The sequence below is a fragment of the Aethina tumida genome, chromosome 5, assembly GCF_024364675.1.
Source record: "Aethina tumida isolate Nest 87 chromosome 5, icAetTumi1.1, whole genome shotgun sequence".
Classification (NCBI taxonomy): Eukaryota; Metazoa; Arthropoda; class Insecta; order Coleoptera; family Nitidulidae; genus Aethina; species Aethina tumida.
In genome coordinates, this window is record NC_065439.1 from 2,867,457 (window position 1) to 2,889,926 (window position 22,470).

Consider the following 22,470-nt stretch of genomic DNA (forward strand, 5'->3'; position numbering starts at 1 on the left):
ATATTATTATATATTATATATTATATATTATATATTATATATTATATATTATATATTATATATTATATATTATATATTATATATTATATATTATATATTATATATTATATATTATATATTATATATTATATATTATATATTATATATTATATATTATATATTATATATTATATATTATATATTATATATTATATATTATATATTATATATTATATATTATATATTATATATTATATATTATATATTATATATTATATATTATTATATTATATATTATATATTATATATTATATATTATATATTATATATTATATATTATATATTATATATTATATATTATATATTATTATAACCTAACATTTTTTACTTTAATCAAAATTTTATTAAATTTAAATGACATCATTATTTTTTATGTTTCTTTTATTACAGTAATGGTATATTTAAGGTATTTATTACTTAAAAACTTACGTAACATTATGTTTATCATTAATTTGTCTTCTTAAATTATGTAATTAAATTTTGCCTTCAATAATTTTTATTTAGTTTAATTAGTTAGATGTCTCAAGATTCTCAATAAACATTTAAAAAATATATAACTACAAAATTTTATCATACGATAATAATGAAACAAAAATTATAAACGAGTAAATAAACAGAACTTATTTTTAGTAATTTCAATATTAGTGCTGAAGTAAATATTTAAATAACCAGTTTATACTTGTTTCAATTAATTTTAATTTAATAAAAATAAATGTGTTACATAAATCTAAATAAACAAACATACTTATTGAATTAAATCTATATTAATTAATTAATTAATGATAAAGAAAAATGCATAAAAATAATGTTGGTTGGATTAAAATTCCAAACTCAACAGAATCTATTTTCATTATAAATTGTTGTAAGTCTTTGTTCAATGTCACTCCCATAATTAAAATATTACAAAATTTGTTTGGTTTTTTACTGCATTTGGTTGGTGTTTTATGCATTTATTTATTATTATTTTTAATCAACTAATTTCATAAAAAATGATTAATAGCATCAATAAATATAAACCAAAATAACAAACAAACATACTTATTGAATTAAATCTATATTAATTAATTAATTAATGATAAAGAAAAATGCATAAAAATAATGTTGGTTGGATTAAAATTCCAAACTCAACAGAATCTATTTTCATTATAAATTGTTGTAAGTCTTTGTTCAATGTCACTCCCAAAATTAAAATATTACAAAATTTGTTTGGTTTTTTACTGCATTTGGTTGGTGTTTTATGCATTTATTTATTATTATTTTTAATCAACTAATTTCATAAAAAATGATTAATAGCATCAATAAATATAAACCAAAATAAAATTTTTCCAGTTGAGAAATTATTTATACATTCAATTTACATTTTACTATAATTTATCTTTCCTAGTATTAATTTTTTATCCAAAATTTGATAAAATATCCATTTTTTAATAAAGATCATCATTACTCAAAGTAGTTGAATATATATGTCAATTTTAAATATCGAATTTGTTGTTTTTGATCTTTGTGAGCACTCAAAGTTAATTAAAATACATTAAAATGCCACTCAACTTTAATCAAAATATTGTTGGGCATTAAAGTGACCCACTGCTTTAGTAAGCATAATATAATTTTATAAAGTAAATACATTTTCAGTGAAGTAGCGAAATAGTGAAGAAATAAACTAATAACTGCAACTTCCGTAACACGATTTAATCGTGTTTCGTGAATCTAATGGCGAAACTTTCTAGATTAATACAAGTAGTGGGAATAAATCTTGTTGCTGTTCTTATGGCCATTTTTCGAGGCTGTCTGATAACCAAAGCACGTTGCTTCATGTTTTGTAATGTACATGGAGAAACTGCAGACAACCACTGAATTTTATTTTTCATAAAATAAAATACATGATTTATTATATTAATTTATTTATTTATGGTTGGGAATTAATTACTTACATTAATTATTTTTATCTAGTTTTAATATATAAAGTGATTAATATGATATGTACAGTTTCCACAGTAATATTATACTTTAATAAAGCCAAAAAAGTTGAGGAGTTTACGAATAAAATAATCATATTTTAGAGGATTTTTTTACAATCTAATACGCAGTAAATTCTCTTTATCCAATAAATTGTAATGGCCATATTTTTTGCCCTTTTTTAAACCTTACCTTTTATCCAATGTATAAAAAACTGATCAAAGTTTACGTTTTCAGGAGTTTTTAATTAAATATATAATATATTAAGATTGGAATGTTGATTAAAAAGGATTAATTCATAATTATGAATGTGGAATCTTTCATCTGTATAAATCAATAATGGGGCTCATGAATGTTTATCGCCCAATAATGTGAGTGTAATTAATGAATATATTAATTAGTGTATTAACATAACGTATATGCCACATATAAATCGAGATAAATCGTGATGATAACATTCAACGATTCGTGCGTGGTTAAATAATTGTTTAACAAAACAAACATGTACATGTTCCAATTGTTTCAAGGGCTGAATTGGAACAATTGGGGTAAAAAATTGCTCATTAACAAAGTTACAGTCACTTTGATTCTTTCAACGATTTTCTTAGCCATTATTTTGACCTGCAACCGTTTCAAGCTGCATTTATCTTCGGTTTTCACCCCTTTTTAATTCACATTCAGTCGTCTGGAATGAGCTTTGTGCTTAAAAAAAAAGACTGATTCGTCCAATATTATATATTTTAGTAAGGTAATTAATATTTTATTGTCCAGTAAATTTAAACTAGAATAGAGTTACGGCATTCAGTTCCAATAAGTCGGGCCATAAAAAACTTTTTAATAAGAATTTGTAGCCAATTCAGCAAATTTACTGGCATCATAATAAACGGTCTTAATGGCTTCTTAAAAAACTTTCATGTGTACTGGCGTTAAAACTTTAATTTAATATGCCGTTTTATAATGTCCCTTCGAAGTAATAATTGTAATAAATTATTTAAAGGAGTATGAGCCAGTTTTGAACCCAATAACTAGACAAAATTTCCTTCTTTCTTTCTTAAATTATTCATTTGAATCAAATTCCTGATCTTCCTGACTTCCTGAGGGACTAAACGATTTAGAAACACTAAAGAGATGGAGCCCACAGTCCAATAAGCATTCTGAGGAATTATCTTATTTATCAAATTTAGACATTTGAAGTAGATTTTTCTTCCTGACTGGGTCAGGCACTAAAAGACTTACCAACTCAGAAGATGTGGAGTCTACAATTAATGAGGAATTAGGTTCCCAAAGCTGGAGACCCCATTTTAGAAGTAAAGACGTATTCCTCTTTTATCTTCTTTGTCAAATTTAGACATTTGAACTAGATTCCTCTTCCTCTCTGGATGAGGCACTAAAAGATTTACCAACCCTGACGAAATTGAGTCTACATTTTGAGGATTTAGGTTGTTCTCATTATAAACAGGTTCCCTAAACCTTTAAACTTGATAAAAAGGAGGCAAATTTTAGTATAACTTAATGAATATAATAATTAACAAACCAGTTTGGACCAAAACCTCATTTACAGTTACAGAATCCTTAACTGAGCTAGATAATGTCTCGATTGCACCGTGGACGTAAGCAAGGACACCTAATCCTGTCCACATCCGATGTTTTAGCCTGCTTACACCGTTAGTACAAGTGAGCCTGCGAATTAATTTACAAGTCCGACGGAGTGAGATCTGGTGTTTGGCGAGTGTGCGTCCTGCAGTGTCCGGTGAATTAATTAATTTACGTGATTTATCGGTCGGCCTTTCGGTCTGGAATTATGGTTTATACGATCTCTGATAAGGTCGAGAAGACCCACGAAAATGATCAGTAAGTACTGTTAACTAAAAGTAATTATAAATCATGTTTCTGATATTAATTTTTAATTGGTTTTCTGATATTATTTTATTAATTTTTCTTAAGAAGTAAATTATTTTATAATTGAAATTTAAAAAAAAAAAAAAATAAAGGATAAAAGAGTGTTATTTATTATTAAAATTAAAATTTAATGCAATATTCCATCGTTATTTATTTTATTTTTTTTTTATGTCAAAAAATGATCTCATCTTATTAAATAATTATGTACAATACACATAAATAAAACAATTATTGAATCAATTATCATTGTAACGATTCTAAAATAAAGTTTAGTGGTTTTAAAAGCTACAATAATTAATTGGATATTTAAATTGATAATTATATCGGGTTTTTTTCTCCATTTGTATCCTCTTTGTGAGTAATTACTTTTTAATTATAAATGGGAATTTTATTTGTATATTTATGGGACCAAATGAAATTAAAAGAAATATAACAAAATTAAATTCTGAAATGTACGTTAAAATGTTGATTTAAATTTATTTCTCTAAATATTACATTTTATTAAAAAAAAAAATTATAAAAACATATAAATTAATATTTTTTTCTACTTTTAACTCCATTTCAAGAATAAAATATAAAAAATTTGATTTCTACTAAATAAAAATTTATAATTTATTATAAAAATAATTATAATTTATACAATAATTTTTAATTTAATAATGACAAAAAATATTTTTTTTTTCAGATTAAGTATGTCAAGTATAAGACAATAAACATTGATAATTTGACGTGCATTTAATACCTTAAATTGCCTAAGCTTAACACAGAATTATCTTCAATAATAACAATTTAAACTGATTACCATTTATTTATGTATGTGCGTTTCGCAATGTCACTTTTTAATTCAAGCATAAATTTTCATACTGCAAAATATTTTAATTAAACGTGACAACGAAGTGTTTTGTATAATATATAAGAAGCTCAGTTGTTGAACGTCACCACTGTATAAATTTGCATGAAATGTAAAATTTTTTAAAATGTGTGAATAACTTATGGGCTTTATGAAATGTAAAGTAATGAACTAAATAAATAAATAAATTCTTACTATAGAACATAATTTACTTTAATTATATCATTATTAAATGTTTTATTTTTATTTGTTTATATAAAATTTGAATTCAATTTAAAAATCATATATTTACATAAATTATTTTAACTTAATTTTAATTCATTTAATTAATATAAATTACAAAAAAAGAAAAGTTGGTATTTTTATCCGTCAATTTTTCTTGTTATTTATTTTATTATTACTGAAAATTTTTGTTATTTCAATTTTATTTAATAGATTTATTTTTGTTTTTTAATTATATTAGTAATTAAGAAATAATTTTATTAATTATAATTGTGTCTTATTATATTATTTTTATATTTCTATTTATTTTATTTAAAATATATTTTTGGAATCATTTTTTGAAATTTTTAATTTTTACCACTTTTTATATTATTTTTTGTTAATTTTTTGAATAATTTTTTATTATTTTTTAATAATTTAGAATTAAATAATTTTGTTAAAATATAATGTTTTTTTTTAAATTATTTTATAAATAATTTAAAGAATTAAAAAATTACTATTTTTTTTAATTTTTCTTTGTAAATTAGTTTTTATAAATTATTTTACTATTTATTTAAAATTATATTTATAATTTTAAAATTTAAGTAATTTTAATTATTTTTAGAATGTTATTCTTAATGTTATTTATAATTTTAATGAATTTTTACATAAAAAATTAAAAATTTCATAATAATGAATTAAAATTATTTATAATTATTTTCTTCATAGATTTTTAATATTTCAGAATTATTAATAAACAAAATATTAATTATTTTGTTATATTATATTATTTTTATATTTATTTATTTTATTTAAAATGTTTTTAATTACTTTATAAATAATTTAGAGAACTAAAAAATTACTATTTTTTTTATTTTTATAACATATTTTTTAATTTTTTTGAAAAATTTGAAATTTTTTTGCAAATTATTTTATTTTTTATTCAAAATATTTTACAGTTTTTTTTATTTAATTTTAATTTATTATTGAAATTTTATAGATTTTTATATTAAAATTTATAAATTAAGTTTTTTGAATGGGTTTTCTTTTAATTTTTTGAATGTTTATACAAAAATATTTAAAAATTTGAATAATTAATTTTTTGTGTTAATTAGTTTTTTCCATTATTTATATCATTCAATTATTATTTAATTATATATTCTTATATTTTTCGAAATGTAGTTTTCTTCGATTTTTATTCAAGAATATTTAAAAACTTTATTCAGTTAATATATAAAATATAATTAAAAGATTTATTTATTAAAATTCACATAATAATTAAGTGCGGTTAATTTGCATCTACAGTTTAAACTTGACCCATTTGTCCATACAAGTTAAATTTGCATTAATTGAAGATGTCAATTCAGTAAGGTCACTTAAACAGTGTAAACTCACAAAATCCACCAATCCACTCATTCGAGACTCACGCATATTTATCTTCCCAACCAAAATTTACAGTCGGCAATAAAACAAAAATAAACCCAAATCCACCCTTTTATATGTCTACATCCACAGAATTAAATCGTACGTAATAAAGATAACGCTTTCGTTTCTTTCGACTGCGGCTTTTATTGCATTACGTTCTGATTCCATTGACAGAACAATGCAGTTCTGAAACGTTAAGTGTTATTGAATGGATCAATGATCGACAACCTTGCGATCGCACCGCAGGTTAATATTTACGTTTTCGTGTGCTCAACGCTGTGCAGATGTCTGATTTTGCAACTTGTTGCAAAAGTTTATTCCAATTATTTCCATGTTGCCAAATCATTTATTTATTTAATTTCTAATACGTATTACGTTTAGTTTTAATGAAATTGAAACTGGTTGATGGAAAATTATCTTAATATCTTTACTATTACTTGTATAATTTGTTAATAACTTGTTTAAGTTAATTATGCGAAATAATTTTTGTTAAAATTTCCACAAGTAAATATCAACGAGTTCGACCTAGTTCATTTTACTAAAGCCAATGCCACTTGTAAATTATTTAATTGTTTGTTATAATTATGAAACATTCTTCAGGAGTTGCACTATAAAAATTGTTATATGGGAAGTAATTTATCTCAGGGCCAAAGCAATATATTTACTGATGTTATTTTGATGGAAAAATTATTTCTACCTTTTAAATAGTTTAAAGGTTGAATGTTGCATCAATTTTGTAAATAGGAAACAGAAAGAGATATTTAAGTTTTAATTTTTGTGTGATTTCCATACAATAAATTTGTCATAGTTTCATAATTAGTTGGCTTTAATGAGTTTAATTTTAACTTATAAACTTTTACACAACAGGGTGGCTTGCCTCAATTTGTTAGAATAGCTTAATTTTAGTTCCTAGCTAGAATAGTCGACATAACCTCACATTTTGTACTAGGTCGGCCATTACAAACTAAGTATTAAGCTTACCTCTTACAAAAATATTTAAAAACATTAATAAAATCTATTCTCTCTGTGATTTTTTACTGATTTTCAATTTATTTAATAAACCAAGCTAAAATTAATTAATTTATTTAAAGTTGTTTCCTGTGGTTCCTAAAGTTAGAAATATGACAAATAACTAACTAATTACTTTTTTATATTGAATTATTCATAACTTTAGAACTACCATAGTAAAAAGGTTGTTAAACAATAGTCTTATTAATACAAAAATTGGCATTTATTAATTTTACATAAAATTAAGCACAAAAAAAAATTAATTTTCAAGTTATTTTAAGATAGGATCAAACAATTAGTGTTTTTTAATAACATTACATAAATAGTTGATCAGTTTTAATTACCATGACCGACATACTTTTTTTAAACTCATTCAAATCAGAAACGAATCAAACAAATTAATAAAAATATTTATTTTCAAGGTCACAAACTTACTTGAGCATTACAAAAATTCACAATATAATAATTTTAATGTTGCCGTGTGCATCTAAGTCAATAATTATGTGTACATCATTTGAGGAAATATAATTAAATGTAAAGAAAATCCTTGGCACATTCACTGCACGTACAATAATACATTTTATTGGTTGTGTTAATGATTACGTTTCAATTTTCTTTCACAACATGGCTTCAACCATTCAATGCTTGCCTTATAAATTAATTACTTTTTGTGCCTAGTGGATGATATAATAATACGGAGGTAGGATATTTATTTAATTTTCACAAATTGTTGAAAATACAAAGGTGCAAGTTTACCTTGTTAAAAGTCATTAAATGTGGATATAATTAGGATTTGTAACCGCATCGTTATTGTATTTCTTAGTTATATAATCATTTTACTATAAAATAAAACAACATTGACTTTACAATTTTATAAATCATGTAAGCTAAATTTTAATATACTAATTGAATTTGTAATGTTTTAACACCAATTAATTTATTAATTGATATTAATTTAATTTATATTTAAAATTATATAAAAGTATTATGCAACTCACATTACAGGCAAGATGTAGGGGGTTCACAGGCACATTTGAGGTTAAAATCTCAGATAAACCAAAACCAAGAATGGTTAAAGCAGTTGTAAATCATACATTTAGTTGGCCATAAGTACAAGATGATCACTAACTTGTTTCTTTGCTGAAACATAAAATTAATTATATAATAATAATAATAATGATTAATTATAATTGATATTTAAGATCAACAAAATCCTGTAAAATAAATAAATTAAATGACAAGAGAGTTTAGTGAGGTATTATGCAACTACTATTACAGACTAGGTGTAATAACATAGGGGGTTCACACGCACATTCGAGATTAAAATCACAGATAGACCAAAACAAGATGATCACTAACTTATTTTTTTGCTGAAACATAAAATAATACTTTATATTACACCCTTTTCCTGGAAAATATTTTGACTAATTATTTATAATATATAAAAAACAATAAAATTAAGACTTAAATATTGTTATACTGCCTTGTTTAGTGAAAATAAAAATAACACATGTATACTTATTGTTTTGTAATATATGCAAACACAAAAATTGCACCATTTTCATATTTTCCTCGCTCAGTTAGTAAAATATTTGCTTTCGATTACCCTTCCGCCGAAGACTCGCCGACTTGTTCGTCACAAGTAAATCGAATTCAAAACCGTGTTGCACGAAACAGATTTGTCGAATCGATGTTGGAAGCTTATTTCTGAATCAGCCGAACGGTTTAATGTTAAATCATTTCGTTCGATGCGTAGTGAAATATTTAAGATCGTTATTGGGGGCACAAACTCGATTTAATTAAATTCGAAGTCCGTTTAAATTCATTCGGGGCTCCAAATCGGCGTTATTTACCTAAGTTTTGGTGTGTTATTAATATCTGTGGTACGTTGGTTGCATAAACAATGGTGTTTAATAATCCGTTAATTTATGAAATATTCATTTGTTGCTTATACATGGTGTTACCGTGGTTGCATACTTAAGCATTTAATTCCGGTAATTCCACCACTACCAATATACAGGGTGTTTCTAAAAAGATCAATGAAGAAAATCTAAATATAAATAGAATTATAAAATCATTGTAAAAATGTTATTTTAGACAAATTAATATCTAATTAATTCACAATAATAATAAATTGGCTGTTGTTCACAATGTTTTAAAATTTGCCATTTACATTCGGTATTCCGACCAATTAGCTTAACACTAATAAAATTTGTACGTTTTTCGGGGGATGTGCACAATTAATTGGGGTGGCCTCACAGAAAAAAAAACAGGGAGCGTCGCCTGCAACCCCAATAACAGGTTGAAATGTGTTATTAATTGTTTCAAATTAAAAAATATTCGTATATTTTTGTTTATTTAAATTAACTAGTGGAATTAATGCGGTGTAACTTTAGTAGATCTTATGTCATAATGAGATATCGGAATATTCAAATCGGCGTATAGGTTGCATGTAAATCAACACCGCATAATTCCAATTTCCAATTTCAAGGCGAATGGTAATCAAGAGAATAATCATAACTCTTGTAATATATTATTGTGCACAGTTGACAATTAATTACTTCAAATAAAAATTGAACAATGCATTGTTAACTTCAGCTTTTAAAAATATGTGGCAATAAACATAATAATCAATTAAAATTTTTAAATACACATGGGAATTAATTTATTTAAGTAATTAATTATAAACCAGTTTTCAGTTTTATATTAACTTAATTGAACTCAATTAATCAGTAGTAAATAATTTTTAATGATTATGTCTATTATAATTTTTCTAATGCTAATAAATTCTTAGATAATATAAAACATATTAGGTATTTACTTTTTCTATTGAACATTTAATTTAAATAAACTTTGTAAAATTTTTATATATATAAAATTAAAAATAACCAATTAAATTAATAAAAAAAAAAACAAATTATTAATTTAAATTTATAAAATTTGAAATTAAATTAATTAAATTATAATAATACAAACTATAATAATTTTATAATATAAAAAATTTTAAAAATTAAATTAACCAATTAAAAAATAAGTATATGAAATTTAAAAAAATTGATTAATAATTTTAATTTATTAATCTACATATATAAAATTTTAAAAAATAAGTTTAAACAATTTTAAATAAGTTTTAGAAATTTTAAATAATCATTAATTTATATTTATAAATTTTATAAAGGTAAGCTCAAAAAATTTAAAAATAACCAAATAAATGAAAAAAAAATAATAATAAAAGTAACGAATTATGCTAAAAAAATAAAGTAATTAATCTAAATATATTAAAATTTAAAAAATGAGTCTAAAAATTAAAGAATGAATTATAAATAATGTAAATATTTATTTTCTATTTATATTTTATTTATCTAATTAATAAAATTTAAATATATGGTTAATATTTTCAATTTCATTGTTGTATGTACAGCTAATAAATATTAAATAATTTAAATAATTAACTTTAATTGAAATGAATTTTGTAAAACCCTTAAATATATTAAATTTAAATAATTAGACTTAATAACTTAAAAATAAATTAAAAAAAAAATATAATTAATTTAAATTTTTAAAAACTAATTAAATTATAATATTACAAATTATAATAATTTTATAATATAAAAAAAATGATAAAAATTAAAAATCAATTAAAAAATAACATTAATTAAAATTAAAAATAAGAAAAAAAAAAAAACTAAAACATAACCAATAAAAATAAAATAAGTATATGAAATTTAAAAAAATAGATTAATAATTTTAATTTATTAAAGAAATATATAAAATTTAAAAAATTAAGTTTAAACAATTAAATTTTAAATAATCAATAATTTAAATTTATAAATTTCAAAAAAGCAACCTTAAAAAATTTAAAAATAACCAAATAAATTAACCAAATAAAATATTCTATATATAAAATTTAAAAAATTATTTAAAAAAGTTATAAACAACGAATTAAATTAAAAATATTAAAATTATTAACTTAAATTTACAAAATTTAAAAAAGTAAATTATAAAATTAAAAAATATCCACTTAAATTAAAAAATAAAAATAAAATTATTAGTTTAAATGTATAAAATTTACGAATTAAGATTAAAAAATTAATTAAATAAAAATAAATTAATATAAATATATTAAATTTTAAAAAATAAGCTTAAAAATTAAAAATGTATTATAAATAATGTAAATATTTATTTTCTATAAAATTTATTTATGTTTTAGTTTTTTATCTTAGAATAAACATTTATTTACATTTTTTTATCTTAGAATCATCATTAATAAAATGAAGATGATTATAAGATAACAATATATACTCATTTCAATTACTAAGATACTAAAATATGAACAAATATATTATAAATAAATATTTAGAATATATTTTTAATTCTTAAATTAATTTTTTTATAATATTATTGTTTTTATTAATAATTAACAAATTCTCATTTGATAATCATTAAACTTATGTATCTTTATCTATCAAGAAATATAATTAATACTTATTATGAAAAAAAATATTTATTTTAGTAAATTGTTCAAAGATTTGATACAAAAATATTTCTAATTCTATTTTTACTTCAAAATTTTACATTTAATATTATATTTGATTAAAAATGTCTGATCATAAGAAATAAATAAACGAAAATATTTCAATATTCAAAGTCAAGTATTTCGATATTTATTTCCTCTTACAAATTGAACAGGCTCATAAGCAGCCGACCCGATTTTCACTAGACTTAATTTAAAAAGGACGATTAGAACCGAAAAGGGATGAAAAATGTACAAATCCAAGAGATTGAAGCATAATAAATAAGGATTCGATTGATCCCCGAGATCTTATTTTTCGTAGGGGTGTAATCCTGTCGCATCAATCTGTCTTGTCAACCGAGGTCTTAATTTTAGTTTGTACTAAGTGGTCATTTATTCAGGTTCATTGGTTCGTTGGTTATGTAACAAGCTTGTTTTTAAGTTTTTGATTTAACCTATGTTGAGGTCAATAAATTGTGTAATATTTACGTTATATACGTTACAATTTTAAGATTTGTTCCTCGGGTTTACAAATTAAAACTATAATAAAACCACAGCTTTCATTTACGTCAATAAAATAATTCCTCATACATATGCAAAGAAGTTCAGACTTCAGACATAAATTAAGGTGACAAATTCTGGTAAAATACATTTTCTGCAGCCAAATAAACATGAAGTCCTCGTAACGATGGGAATTCCAAGTGACGGTATTAAGACAGTTTTTCTCAAGTGACAAACAGCATTAAATTGAAGACGAATCGTGAAAGTTTCAATCTTATCCATCTAAAATCATGAGTGGCAAAGTTCTTCGACAGGCCACCAAAATATGACATTTAAAAAATGAATTATCTCATTGTTTCCGTGTTTTGAAAGCAACATTTATTAATAAAAGTCAATGTCAACTTATAAATTAGGTCAAACTTGCCACAACGCAACCAACGAACCATTTCAAAACAAGAAAATATTAATAATAAAGATTTACATGGCGGAGGAATTCCCACAAAACACTGATGATTCACTGAGGGGAAGTGCCGAAAGTTTTCGGTTAACAAACGAGTTTCGAACTTATGAATTAAATTTCCAATCCAGTTTCTGGTATGAATAAATCTCCTCCGGAATTTTTTACGGCTGATAAAATTAATTTAATTCCAAGGCAAAATAAATTACTAATTAAGGATTTCCTAATTTTTTCATGCTCGGGTACAGTAAAATAAAAACGCATGTGACATTAATTTTGTGTACGAGAAATGTACCAATTTTCAATGTCACTTATTGTGTGATAAAATTTGGATAGTTTTGTAAGTAAAATAATACTTTAATTGTTTTATTAACGTATTTGCATATACAGTAATACCCATGACTCAATTTCACTCATGTGAATTAAATGTATAATTATATTTATGATTATTTATGTTCAATGTTAAATTTTCAAATAAAAAATTGAATACAACACTTTTTATTGTCTTATTTTTATAATTTAATTATATCCTTGTAAATATTAAATTTTAATTAGAGAAATATAATAAATAATAATAATAAAATATTGTAATATACTTTTTAAACTATATTGAAATATTTTACTAAATATTATTTTTATACATAATAAATAAATTATACAAAAATTATAATAATTCTTATTATATAATATATATATATATATATATATATATATATATATATATATATATATATAATAAAAATAATTTAAATATGTTCATAATTTTTCGATTGTTTTATAAAAATTACTCAATAATTTTCTGCCAATTTACATTTAAAATTTAAAAATTTAAATTACGCTGAGATAATAATATTTTTTATGTATAAAATATTATTTATTATATTATAAAAATAATTTAAAACATAAATGTATAAATATTTTAATAATATTTATAATTTTTCGATTGTTTTATATAAATTACTCAATAATTTTCAGCCAATTTACAGTTAAAATTGAAAAAAATATTTATTAAACTACTCTGAGACACTAATAAATTTTTTATATAATAATATATACTGTAAAAATAATTTAAAACATAAATATTCAAAAATTTTAAAAATATTTATAAAATTTCGATTGTTTTATATAAATTATTCAATAATTTTCAGCCAATTTACTGTTAAAATTGAAAAAAATATTTATTAAATTACTCTGAGATACCAATAATTTTTTTATATAATAATATATACTGTAAAAATAATTTAAAACATGAATATTCAAATATTATAAAAATATTTATAAAATTTCGATTGTTTTATATAAATTACTCAATAATTTTCAGCCAATTTACTGTTCAAATTGAAAAAAATATTTATTAAATTACTCTGAGATACTAATAAATTTTTTATATAATAATATACACTGTAAAAATAATTTAAAACATAAATATTCAAATATTTTAAAAATATTTATAAAATTTCGATTGTTTTATATAAATTATTCAATAATTTTCAGCCAATTTACTGTTAAAATTGAAAAAAATATTTATTAAATTACTCTGAGATACCAATAATTTTTTTATATAATAGTATATACTGTCAAAATAATTTAAAACATAAATATTCAAATAATTTAAAAATATTTATAATCTTTCGATTGTTTTACAAAAATTACTCAAGAATTTTCAGCCAATTTACTGTTAGAATTGAAAAAAAATATTTATTAAATTACTCTGTGATACTAATAATTTTTTTATATAATAATATATACTGTAAAAATAATTTAAAACATAAATATTCAAATATTTTAAAAATATTTACAAAATTTCGATTGTTTTATATAAATTACTCAATAATTTTTAGCCAATTTACAGTTAAAATTGAAAAAAAAACATTTATTAAATTACTCTGAGATACTAATAATTTTTTTATATAATAATATATACTGTAAAAATAATTTAAAACATAAATATTCAAATAATTTAAAAATATTTATAATCTTTCGATTGTTTTATAAAAATTACTCAAGAATTTTCAGCCAATTTACTGTTAAAATTGAAAAAAAATATTTATTAAATTACTCTGTGATGCTAATAATTGTTTTATATAATAATATATACTGTAAAAATAATTTAAAACATAAATATTCAAATATTTTAAAAATATTTATAATCTTTCGATTGTTTTATAAAAATTACTCAAGAATTTTCAGCCAATTTACTGTTAAAATTGAAAAAAAATATTTATTAAATTACTCTGTGATACTAATAATTTTTTTATATAATAATATATACTGTAAAAATAATTTAAAACATAAATATTCAAATATTTTAAAAATATTTATAAAATTTCGATTGTTTTATATAAATTACTCAATAATTTTTAGCCAATTTACAGTTAAAATTGAAAAAAAACATTTATTAAATTACTCTGAGATACTAATAATTTTTTTATATAATAATATATACTGTAAAAATAATTTAAAACATAAATATTCAAATAATTTAAAAATATTTATAATCTTTCGATTGTTTTATATAAATTACTCAATAATTTTCAGCCAATTTACAGTTAAAATTGAAAAAAAATATTTATTAAATTACTCTGAGATACTAATAAATTTTTTATATAATAATATATACTGTAAAAATAATTCAAAACATAAATATTCAAATATTTTAAAAATATTTATAAAATTTCGATTGTTTTATATAAATTATTCAATAATTTTCAGCCAATTTACTGTTCAAATTGAAAAAAATATATATTAAATTGCTCTGAGATAATAATTTTTTATATAATAATATATAATGTAAAAATAATTGAAAACATAAATATTCAATGTATAATATAAAAATATTTTTTTAATTCTTTGATAAAAATTACTCAATAATTTTTACCCTTAAAATATAAAAAAACTCTTTATTATATTTCTTATAATTATTTTGAAATATTAATAATATTTATTTAAAAATAATTTATAATATAAAAATGATTTAAAAAATAAATATTTAAAATATAATAATAATTTTTTAATGGTTTTATAAAAAATATGTTGTTTTAATTATTTTATAAAAATAATTTTCTTCATTCACTTATTTTTTTACAAAACTTAATAATTATTTATATATTTAACCTTAAAAAGTAAATAAAGAAGCCTTATTGTTCACTTTTTTGATATCATTTATTTTATGAACAATTTCTATTTTTATTTTATTTATATAAAATTGTGAGGAACATTTTTTTCCTGTTAATTAAGGTAAATCCAAAATACAGAATTTATCGAAAAATTATTCAACATATTTCTAACGTCAAACTAGAAACAGTTCATAGCATAAACACAAACAAATGACGCAAAACTAGTTTCGATTTAACACAAATCGAAATATCGTTAAATTAATGCGACTGGTTCTGAGGTTTCAGAGTGATACGCGACTAAAAAAACTGTTGACCGTCTTCAAGAAATGTTGTCCGGTGTACTTGTGGGAGGACCCTAGAATGTAATTTTCGAATTGAAACCAACGTTATAATAGAGGCGAAGCGGATTTTATTTGCATTTGTTTCGCGACGGTGTTACTTAAATAATCACTGTACAGGGGTGGTTTTCGATTCGATTCCTGTGTGTTTGTGTGTCAAGTGTTGGGATTGTTTTGTTACTTAAACGTTACTTTATAAGGTAAATTTCATTGATTTCAGTTAGTTTTTTTAAGTACTATTTTAAATTTGGTGGATGAAATTAAAGGTAATTTAATAGTTTCAGACAATTTCAGATTATTTATATAAACTAAATTGTGAAAATTATTAAAGGAAAATTGGTTTTTAGTAAATACTAGTCATGATCAAAGAGGAAAAAAAAATGTTAGCTTCTTTAAGTACTATATTTTAATTTTGGTGGATGAAATTAAAGGTAATTTAATAGTTTCAGACAGTTTCAGATTATTTATATAAATTAAACTGTAAAAATTATTAATGGAAAATTGGTTTTTAGTAAATACTAGTCATGATCAAAGAGGAAAAAAAATGTTAGCTTCTTTAAGTACTATATTTTAATTTTGGTGGATGAAATTAAAGGTAATTTAATAGTTTCAGACAGTTTCAGATTATTTATATAAATTAAATTGTAAAAATTATTAAAGGAAAATTGGTTTTTAGTAAATACTAGTCATGATCAAAAAGGAAAACAAATGTTAAATTCTTTAAGTACTATATTTTAAATTTGGTGGATGAAATTAAAGGTAATTTAATAGTTCCAGACACTTTCAGGTTATTTATATAAACTAAATTGTGAAAATTATTAAAGGAAAATTGGTTTTTAGTAAATACTAGTCATGATCAAAGAGGAAAAAAAAAATGTTAGCTTCTTTAAGTACTGTATTTTAATTTTGGTGGATGAAATTAATGGTAATTTAATAGTTTCAGACAGTTTCAGATTATTTATATAAATTAAACTGTAAAAATTATTAATGGAAAATTGGCTTTTAGTAAATACTAGTCATGATCAAAAAAGAAAACAAATGTTAAATTCTTTAAGTACTATATTTTAATTTTGGTGGACGAAATTAAAGGTAATTTAATAGTTCCAGACACTTTCAGATTATTTATTTAAATTAAATTGTAAAAATTAATAATGGAAAATAAGTAAATATTATTCAAAATCAAAAAAGAGAACAGAATTAACTTCTTTAAGTATTATAGTATGTAGTTAATAAAATAAAAAACTCCAATCAATGAATATAAAGTCTATAAAATGTGAGTTTCTATAAAATCAATTTTTAAATATTGGTTATATTTTATATTTTAATTTACATAAACAATGTAATGTCAAAACGAATTGGCAATAAACAATAACCATGGTTATGAAAAACTGGTAATTATACTGATAAATATTGACCCGAAATCAAATTGTATGTGTATTTTATTTAAATTTTCTATTTATTTGTTGTAATTTAATTTCCTCCAATATTGAATGAGCAAATACGACTGAAATAATAAATTAAATGATTTTACCCAACAGTTAATAAATTACATTAGTCCACCATTTTAAGATAAACATTTAAAACGGAAATTTTAGTACGACAAAGTTGAAGCTCAAATACAAATAACTCCCTGAAACAATATGCCTTTAATTGATCTCTATTTGATTTGGCAAAGAGCACATGTATAAGATTAAAACGAATGAGCACACAATTGAGACAGAAAATAAAAGTGATTAATTTGTTGATCATAATAAGATTAAGCAGTAATAAAAATAATTTTATTTAAATTTATACTTTGTTTGTTATACTGTTTGCATTGACAATTACTTAAAACACCTTTTTTATTAAAATATTTAAATTGTCACTCTAGAAAACTGGTTATTTTTAGCCACGAATAATTAATATTGTTTAAAAAAGTATAAATTCCTTTACTAACTAAACGTTTCTCGAGGACACTCCTTATCCAAATAATCAATTGAAAGTCTTTGCCTTATGATGTATGTGTATCAGTGGACGTCAAGGCTAACGTGTGTACCTTTACTGGGAGTGTGCTAAAAGTAATGAGTATTCTGATATCAAACGCAAAAATCCCATATCCTAGATTTAAATCAAGTATATTTTAAATTAAAACAATACTCTTAAATTCAATTTATTCTAATATTTATAATTTAATATAAATATATTAAAGTGATTAAAACTATAATAATTATATCTGTAGATTTAATGAAAATTAATAAATTGGGGCAAAAGTAATATTAAATATATTTTAAAATTGGTAACCGAAATATTACGTACTCTGGGTTGCCTACCCTAGTCGAAAATGTTGACTTAAGTGATCCACGTGGTGCAATAAATACATTATATTATATATTATATATTATATATTATATATTATATATTATATATTATATATTATATATTATATATTATATATTATATATTATATATTATATATTATATATTATATATTATATATTATATATTATATATTATATATTATATATTATATATTATATATTATATATTATATATTATATATTATATATTATATATTATATATTATATATTATATATTATATATTATATATTATATATTATATATTATATATTATATATTATATATTATATATTATATATTATATATTATATATTATATATTATATATTATATAATCAGTCATTTTTCCTAATTTTGCAATTTCAAATCGTGTTATTTTTTCCTTTTATATAATAATAAAATCCAGTTCTTCTAATTTACCGTTATTAAATGCATAATTAACTTTTATAATTTTTATTCTATTTAAATTTGTAAATAGGTATATATTTAAATAGTGGATATTTCACACAAGTAAATTAATTTTGAATTTATTATAAAAATACATAATAAAAATTCCACTATGTTGAAATAAATAAATAATATTAAATTAGGGCATATTATTGTTTACAAACATTAAATATTATAAAAATAATTTCAAGTTTAAAGTTTAAAAATAATAAAAACAAATTATTCCACTCTAATGTCCTCAATGATATTTAATCATTTAATATTTTGTCTACATATAAACATAAATAAACAATCTCATTCAATTTGAGTCTAATAAAATAAAATTAACTAAATTCTTAATTAAATTTTAACTTCATCGATAATCGAATATATAAAAATTTATGGTTTTATTAAATGGGTTTGTCAGTATAAATTATTACATCACATTCTAATAATTCACTTTTATAACTGCACAATAACAATACAACATGCCCAATTTACCTTGATCGAATATTTCGTTTGACAATTGCCAAAAATCCGCAATTGAAATAAAATTGACAATTAAAACAATAATCCTGTTTTTTCACTGCAGTGTCCAACCTTGATTGGACGCAGGTATTAATTACAATTAGAAATTAGATCATTGTAAACTGGATGTCAAAGGTTATTTAATAAAAAAATAAAGTAAATAGATATTTATCACCTAATGTCTCGTTTTACCCTTAACCTTATTAGGTTATCTAAATGGGTGATAAAAAATCACTTACTTAACAGTAAATGATTGATTTGTTTGGCAGAAAGCAAAAGGAGATGGACTCGAAGTTCCACCGCGTCAAGACCGACGAGGACGAAGAGGAGTTCGGCCCCAAGGAGACGGTCAGGATATGGAAGAACGTGCTGGTGGTCAGCTTCGCGTTCATGATCCAGTTCACCGCCTTCTGGGGCGCCTCCAACTTGCAGAGCTCCGTGAACGCCGAGGCTGCACTGGGGACCTTCACATTGGCTGCGATCTACGCGTCGCTGATCCTTTCCAACATATTCTTGCCGGTCATGGTCATTAGGTGAGTGGTCGTTGGTTCTGTCCTTTTTTGGTCGGTGCACATTGGACGCGATAAGCGGGTTGTTTTAATGAAAAAATCCGATCATGTTTCATTAACAAGGATCACAGACTTTTGGCCCAAAGGTGCCTGATTCGAAAAAATCAAAGCTTCGGTTTGAGGGATTTAAACCGTTTTAATCCTTGCCTGGGCACGTAAAGGTAATTAGGGGCTTTATTATTTATGCTGATTAATTAGAAAATTTAAAACCAACGTCCGAATTACATTTAATATAATTAGATGGATTCGTTGTGTGTTAAACCGTATAATTAACCATTGGAAACAGATGATGGCAACGAGGATTTTGATCAAAATAAATATACCGTCGATCTGTGACAGTAATTGAATATTACGCCTCATTTTTTCTCCGATACTTTGTTATATGTATCTGATGTTTGAAACATTAATTTCAATTAGCTTAATTTATGGATATGGATGGTTTATATCGGAAAATCGGAAGAATCTAATTTTATAAATATTAAATTTTCAGGATTTTATGTCAGTACTCTTACAAGACAATTATTAAATAACTTGATTAGATTTAGGTTCATATTTTATATTCAGTTTTGAAAAATATTAATTGTATTTGTTTTTATATAATTACCAAAAAGTTCCCAACAAAAATAATTCTTACCAATTATTATTACCATCTTAAATTTAAATAATATTCAAATTTAATTTATTCTGTTGTTTCTAAATTTTATAAACTGTTTATTGTTGTAATAAGTATTTTTAAATACTAAATAATAGTCCTAAGAATTTATTTAAATTATTTAAATTACAATAAAAACTACTTTAAATTATATTATTAACTAAATTATTTATTATTTTATTCTAAATTTTAAATTTATTTTAAATTTTTGATATAATTTTTATTATTATATATTTATATTAAACTATTCATGTAATTAAATTTATTAAAAAAGTTTCAAATCAATAATTATTAATGGAAATTATTTTAATTTTTGATCTGATTTTATATTTACTAATTAATTAAATTCTACTAATTATTCATTATTGTAATATTTAGTTTATTAATTTTAGAAACAAAGTATTTTTAAATATAAAGCCACGAGAATTTATTTAAATATAAAATAAATAAAAATAAATTTTTAATTGAATAAAATTAGTTACTCTATTAATTAAATTTTGTTATATTATTTTTTATAATTTAAATTTATTTAAATTTTTTATATTTACATAAATTTATGAATTTTATTTATTTACATTAAACTATCTATGTAATTATATTTATTAAAATAGTTTCAAATTAATAATTATTAATCGAAATTATTTTAATATTTATTCTGTGAATTTTATAATTATCACAATTTTATTTCTACTAATTATAATTAAATTTTATTAATTATTTATTATTGTAATAATTATTTTATTAATTTTAGATATTAATTTCCCTACTAATTACATTATTTATTATTTTATTTTAAATTTTAAATTTATTATAAATTTTTAATATAATTTTTGAAAATTATTTCCACTTGTTTCATATCTATATGAATTTATTTATATAACTACTTATGTAATTAAATTTATTAAAAATGTTTCAAATAAATAATTATTAATGAAAATTATTTTAATTTTTAAATTTTATAATCATCTCAATTTTATTTTTTTTATTCTGTATTACATAATTATTATATTACTAAAAAAATTGATATTTAATTATGTTTTAATATATTTTTATATTAAATGGATATGTTTTCTATTTAATTTAAATATATTTATCCTATTATAGAAAGTTTATTTCTTTTTTTATAATTATAAGCTTTAAAGAAGTTTTTCAATTTATTTATGATTTTTACTAATTTCTCAATTGTGATCTTTTAAATTTATGATTTAGCTTTAGGAATAAAATATTTTTGATATAAAATATATTATTAAAATAATTCTGGAAAATATTTTAAATTTTTTATCGGTTTCATTAATAACTTATTTGTATCCTTTATGAATGTTAATTATTAAAAGTGATTGTAATATATAATATAAAATATATAATATTTTATTATATAATATATAATATATAATATATAATAATATAATATATAATATATAATATATAATATATAATATATAATATATAATATATAATATATAATATATAATATATAATATATAATATAATATATAATATATAATATATAATATATAATATATAATATATAATATATAATATAATATATAATATATAATATATAATATATAATATATAATATATAATATTTAATATATAATATATAATATATAATATATAATATATAATATATAATATATAATATATAATATATA

General features: G+C 20.5%; 1 protein-coding gene across 2 annotated transcripts in view; it reads left to right on the forward strand.

Moving 5' to 3' along the window:
* The first annotated feature begins 3,708 nt into the window (after positions 1-3,708).
* The window catches only part of LOC109601603 (UNC93-like protein), a 31,942-nt gene continuing 13,180 nt past the window's right edge, over positions 3,709-22,470 (forward strand). Inside the window, exons 1-2 of one of the 2 annotated variants that reach the window (XM_020017851.2) lie at positions 3,709-3,846; positions 19,864-20,127. In XM_020017851.2, coding sequence (XP_019873410.1) covers positions 3,797-3,846; positions 19,864-20,127 — 314 coding nt within the window. In that variant the 5' untranslated portion in view covers positions 3,709-3,796. Of the gene's footprint in view, positions 3,847-16,338; positions 16,504-19,863; positions 20,128-22,470 lie in introns of those variants that run through there. The other variant, XM_020017852.2, reaches the window with a different exon arrangement.